We start from the raw sequence: 6,086 nt of genomic DNA, 5'->3' as shown, positions 1-6,086 counted from the left end.
CCACCTTGGGCACAGGTAAAGTGGAACTGGTGGCTATATGTTGTTAGGGCATTAAGGGACTGAGGAGGAAAGGGGTCTCTTGTAGATTCACCTGCCAGGCGAAGGACAGCATAGAACTCAATCAATCAATCAATCAATCAAACAAACAAACAAACAAACATGAAAATTACACTATCACGGTGTCTGTGTAGTCTTATTGGATGACTGACGTTGATTTGCCCACAGCCACAGGAAAGCAGCCATTTGGGCGTCGTAAAGTGCCACAGTTTGAGAGCACAAACTATGAAAGAGGACTCCAGTGGCCTTCCTTCCTTCCTTCCTTCCTTCCTTCCTTCCTTCCTTCCTTCCTTCCTTCCCTGCCTCACTCCTTCCCTTCCCTTCCTCCCTCCCTTCCCTCCCTCCCTTCCTTCCTTCCGTTTTTCCTTCCATAGGCAAACACCTGGATAAAACAATATTAATTTATTATTGTTTGATATGTTTTTGTTCGTAAAAGAACCAGTCTTTCTTTTAAGAACAAAAACTTTGTACTTTGGAACTTTGGAACCTGGTACTTACAAAACTACCTGTGCTTTTAAAAAGAGGTTATTTTCTTTTTTTGACTCCTCCTCCTTCCACCATTTTCGTTTTCTGCAAAACTGTTCCCTAAATATAAAAAAAACCGTTATCTAAACTGTCCCCTTTAAAAAATCTGTTCCCTAACAGAGCGGAAGAAGCTTCTTGGATGAGAAACGAACCGTCTTGAAGAAAACCCCAGAAAGTCCCAATTGCCTCTTGAAAAAAGCACCTTTGGGGCAACCACGATTTGGATGACCGGGAATCTCATTAGACAATTTTTCTCTAAATAAATCTCCTGAAGTGGAGATCTTATGTTTCCTACTTGTTTTTTAAAAAAAATTCTTCATCTTATTTTTCTGGTTTGCCCCTTCTTTGGAGCTTAACTTTGGGGATGAAGATTGGCGAACTGCTTGATCGCGAAAATGATTTGTCCCGTTTCTTTTCCGGAGGGAGACAACACTTCTTATACCCAAGCAATACGACGGGGTGGGGGAAAACCAGGGCGGACCGGATCCCACAAGTCTCCCCTGGCGTTGGACAGAAGGGACACGGGGAGGAACTTCCCGTCTTTTTTCGAGGTTGAGCCACAAGCCCACTGGAGGACGGAAGGATTGTCCCAGATGCATAGTTCCTCTGGGTTTCTGCATAGGTGAGGGCGCAGGGACACTCAAGCCAGCTTCTCAGGAGATGAGTGGTGAAGAACATAAGAGCATAAGAACATAAGAAGAGCCATGCTGAATCAGGCCAAAGCCCATCGAGTCCAGCATTCTGTGTCACACAGTGACCCACCTACCAATTGTACATGGGGATCTTGAGCAGAAAGAGAAGGCAAAACCCTCCCTTTCCCTTGACCCCCAACACACGGTACTCAAGGGAATCCTGCCTGCCCCAACCAACATAGAGGCAGTACTTGGACATCCGTTTCAATAACCGCCAATACACCCCCGAGAAGAAGCAGAAGCGGAGGAGGAGGAGGAGTCTTACCGCTCCCCTGGGCAAATTGCCTCTTCCCTTTGCTTCATCCGCACCAAAAATCAGGTTGACATTCGGATTGGCCTTCGCATTTGGGGGAGGTCAAAGGAGGGGGAGAGAAACCTGTTCCTCTTTTCCATTCTCTAGAGAAGCCACCCTGTCTGTAGTAGAATGGCAAAGTGCAAGTGGCAAGCCCTGCCTTCCCTTCCCCTCCCCGACAAACCCCCGAGCCGGGCGCAAGAAGAACGGGTTAATCTCTCCTGCGGGTACAAACAGGTCCGCAGAGTCTCCGGCTGGCGACAGATGGCCACTTTCTTCGGGCCCCACAAAGGGATGGAGGGGAGAACGGGGCGGCATACAAATGGGCAGCTCACGTGACACCGCGAGCCTCCCCCCCCCGCTTCGCCTCCCCTCCCCGCGCCCGCCGCTTCGGGAGCTGACGTTGGGGGGGACCAGATGGCGCGTGCCGGGGGGGGGAGGCTGACGCCGTCGCCGAAGAAGTGGGCGGGGACCGATGTGGCGGGTCCGGCCGTTCCCCGCCCCTCCCCTTCCCAAGCATGCCCAGGCTGCCTGCATATATACTGTATATATATAACCTGAGAGCCTCTTTAACCCGCTGCTTCAAAGAAAACAAGTAACCGTAATCGGGCTGAGTTGACGAAGTAAATGAAAAGGAAACCAGTCCGCGGAAAGTCCAAGGAAAAGCACCCGGGGAGCAACGAGGTTATGAAACCTGCGCTACGGAGGACCCGCTGAAGAGACAGGGCAAAAGAGGTAATTGATGCCCTTGTTGTCCAGCTTAGGAGGGAGAATCGATAGCTGGGATGCAGGTGCTGAAGGTGAGGACGCCTTCTTCCCTTTCAAGGATGATTTCGACCAATGCGCGTTAACCCAAGAAGAGCCGGTGGGCTGATAAACTCTTGGCTTTCCGTTGTGGGCTTCCAACCGGCTCCAAGAGGGGGTTAGCTGAGGGTTTTTTTAAAAAAAAATCTGCTTCGGAATAGTGCCCAACTTAAGACTCGTTTCCTAGAAAACGTCGCAAAAGCTTCTAGACTTAAACTTTTATACCCCCCTCCCCTTCCGATTACCTAAGTAACCCTTGCAGGAGGTGGACTGGGGTGGTAGGGTGTAAAAAAGATAAGGCCACGGCATCTGCTCCTTGGCTCAGAAACTGGCTGACACCGATTTGGAGGGTGCGAAATGAACCGGATGGAAAGACACACACACCCTACACACACCTCAGGCTGAGCTGGACTGAAAGGGCTGCTCATTCTAAAGTCATGGTTTGAAGGTGAAGGGATCGGCAAAAATGGGGAGAATAAGAAGGAGGGAATTAAATTACTTCACCCTTATCCTTTAAATCGAGATTGGGGATGGTGATGGTGATGGTGAGGCTGATGATGATGATGATGATGATGATGATGATGATGATGATGGAGTTTAGAACAGAGAGGGCCAGAGTGAACAGATTTGAGAAGTTCTGCTGCCAATTGATGAGTTTGGGACAGGGCTTGACTGACAGCCTGGAGGAGCAAAGTCAACTAAATCAACGGGGCTCAACTGTTGCATTTTGATTGCGCCCTGCTTGCCCCGATTGGCGGGTTTCATTCCATACCCCAACTCCGCCCTGCCACCCCTCACCATCCTCTCCAGTTCCTCATTAGCAAACGTTTCCCCAGAACATTGAGGTTCCTCAGACAAAAAAGAAAAAAAGCGGGGGGGGGGAGGAATTATTAGGCGGTCGGTGCACCTGATCCCTGTCTCGGTGGCAGGGTTTTTTTCCCCCGACTCTGAACAGTTGGGAAGTCTGTAAAAGCTTTTGTGCAGGGTGGCATCGGCTGCTATTGTGGACAGGCGAAAGCAATGAAAAGGGGAGCCGAATAAAAGAGTAAATCCTCCTGCTGCTACCCCTGGATAAATTATTATTGGCCATTTGCTCCCCTGGACCCACAGCGTGGGTGTGTTTTAAACGCAATTCGACCCTCCTCTTGGTTAGAGCCCTCACCTATAAATCCCTATCAAACATTACATAATGCTCTTTGAGACGAGAGACTTCATCGGGACTACTAGAATTAAAAGTTTGTTGAGGAAAGGCATCAAAAGTAAGTTTCATTTCTGGGCAGTGTCCCCTTGGTTAGTTCAGTTTAAAACAACAACAGCAAAAAATATGAACTGATCACTGGATTTTAACTCAGGACGGTGGTGTCCCTGAAGTTGCAGGTAACGGGAGCCGTAACAAGATCCAATTCTCGCCAAAGACAATTTCTTAGGATGATATTGTACCGGGCGATGCTTCCTGAATAAAATAGCACAGTCTTTGAGAGTTACCCACAAAGAAACATTTCAGGAAATCCAGTAACACTTACTGCCCAGAAAGCATGCTTGCAGAATATTTAGCAAACACTTTATTACAAGGTACAGTATTTGATACTGTTTTACTGTATTTATCGTTCTTATTAATTTCATACTGTTGGTATTGATTGTCATTACTGTGAGCCGCCCAGAGTCCATTGGAATTGGGCGGCAGATAAACCCCATAAATAAATCCCATAATAAATATTGATCTGTACATATATGCAGTGCCCGTGGTTTTAAATGTGTTTATGTCGTCTCGGCCTAGGACACTCAGAATGACCAAATCGTACAGTGAGCACCCACTGATGAGAGAGCCGCAGCCCCACGGCAACCCCAGCTGGACTGACGATTGCCTCAACTCCCAGGACGGCGACCATGAAATGGGCAAGAAAGAGGGGGACTTGGAAACCTTGCGGGCGGAGGCTGACGTCGAATCCCTGAGAAACGGGGAAGAAGAGGAGGAGGAAGAGGAGGAGGACCTAGAGGAGGAGGAGGAGGCGGAGGAAGACGACGAGGAGGCGGAGGAAGACGACGAGGAGGAAGAAGGCGACGAGGATGACCCAAAACCCAAGAGGCGCGGCCCCAAGAAGAAAAAGATGACCAAAGCGCGTCTGGAGAGGTTCAAGATGCGTCGGATGAAGGCCAACGCCCGCGAGAGGAACCGCATGCACGGGCTCAACGCAGCGCTGGACAACCTGCGGAAAGTGGTGCCCTGCTACTCCAAAACCCAGAAGCTGTCCAAGATCGAGACGCTGCGCTTGGCTAAAAACTACATCGGCGCCCTCTCAGAAATCCTGCGTTCGGGCAAGAGCCCCGACCTGGTGGCTTTCGTCCAGAGCCTCTGCAAAGGCTTATCTCAGCCCACCACCAACCTGGTGGCCGGCTGCCTCCAGCTCAACCCTCGGACCTTCCTGCCCGAGCAGAACCCGGAATTGGTGCTGACCCATATCCAGCCTGCCGGGGCTCCCTTCCCGGGCCACCCTTACCCTTACCAGTCGCCCGGGCTTCCGAGTCCGCCCTACGGCACCATGGACAGTTCCCACCTCTTCCATCTCAAGGCGGCGGCGGCGGCGGCGGCGGCGCCCGCTTACGGGGCCGCGCTGGAGCCTTTCTTCGAGAGCGCCCTGGCCGAAGGGGACGGCAGCCCGGCTTTCGACGGGCCCCTCAGCCCGCCGCTCAGCGTCAACGGGAACTTCTCCTTCAAGCACGAACCGACTCCCAGCGACTTCGACAAGAGCTACGCCTTCGCCGTCCACTACCCGGCCGCCGGCCTGGCCGGAGCTCCGGGACACGGTTCCTCCCTCTTCGCTTGCTCGGGGGCGGCTTCGCGCTGCGACCTCCCGCTCGACGGCCTCCTGCCGCCCTACGAGAGCCAAGTGGTCCACCACGAGCGGGTCCTGAGCGCTCAGCTCAATGCCATCTTTCACGACTGAAAAAATCTTCCAAGGAGGTGAGGATCGGGGTTGCTCACGGCGGCCACAGGACTCCAGGCTCTCTTCCGAAAGGAAGGAAGGAGTGGGGAGGAAAAATGTAAAAAAAAGGGGGGGACTTTCGGAGAAAACTTTTTTTAAAATGCGTATTTAGGGTTCTCGCCTTCAGGAGCAGTACTACATTGGACATTCCTTTTGGTCGTTCTCGCCCTTCCTCTCCCGTCCGCCCCGAATTTTAGACGGGGTCAATTTAAAAGAAGTTCGCCTTTCTCTCGGTTTTTTGATCGGCGCCAATGAATGGCAAGCAATAATGAGCATCTATGCAATTTTTTTAAAGAAAACAAACAAACATTTAAATCGGTCGGTTAACAAAAAGAAGAAAGAAATGGAAAGTATATATGGAATTTATATTTTTCAATCGACATTTTCTCCCCCACCCCTTGCTTGTGACCTTTCCCGTGTTCGGCTTCTTTGGTTGTTATTTTTATTAATATATATATATATATGCACAGAATTTTTAAATAGCTTTTGATAAAACTATTTTGAACCGTGCGGCTTCATTGATTTTTATATCTATCAGAAGCAAAGTAGAAGAATATCTAATTTATATAGAATAATTTAAGTAATTTAAACCAGCGGAAAAACACTTAGAAGAACAAGGGAGAGAGAGAGAGAAAAAGCTGTTTGTTGCCTTAGCATCTCCCCCCCTTTAAATTCCTTTTAAATCTTCACACACGCACACACAAGCAAACACACACACACACACACACACAC

At 50.0% G+C, this 6,086-nt stretch overlaps 1 protein-coding gene across 1 annotated transcript; it reads left to right on the top strand.

The window, feature by feature from the left end:
- Nucleotides 1-4,150: 4,150 nt before the first annotated feature.
- On the top strand, nucleotides 4,151-5,315 carry NEUROD1 (neuronal differentiation 1). The gene has a single exon (XM_070737467.1). The coding sequence runs from the start codon at nucleotides 4,158-4,160 to the stop codon at nucleotides 5,313-5,315; it is 1,158 nt and encodes a 385-aa protein (XP_070593568.1). The 5' UTR covers nucleotides 4,151-4,157.
- The last annotated feature ends 771 nt before the right edge of the window (nucleotides 5,316-6,086 follow it).

Source organism: Erythrolamprus reginae, chromosome 1 (genome assembly GCF_031021105.1).
Source record: "Erythrolamprus reginae isolate rEryReg1 chromosome 1, rEryReg1.hap1, whole genome shotgun sequence".
Classification (NCBI taxonomy): Eukaryota; Metazoa; Chordata; class Lepidosauria; order Squamata; family Dipsadidae; genus Erythrolamprus; species Erythrolamprus reginae.
Note: the sequence above shows the minus strand (reverse complement) of the source record. Positions and strands in the feature narration are given on the sequence as shown.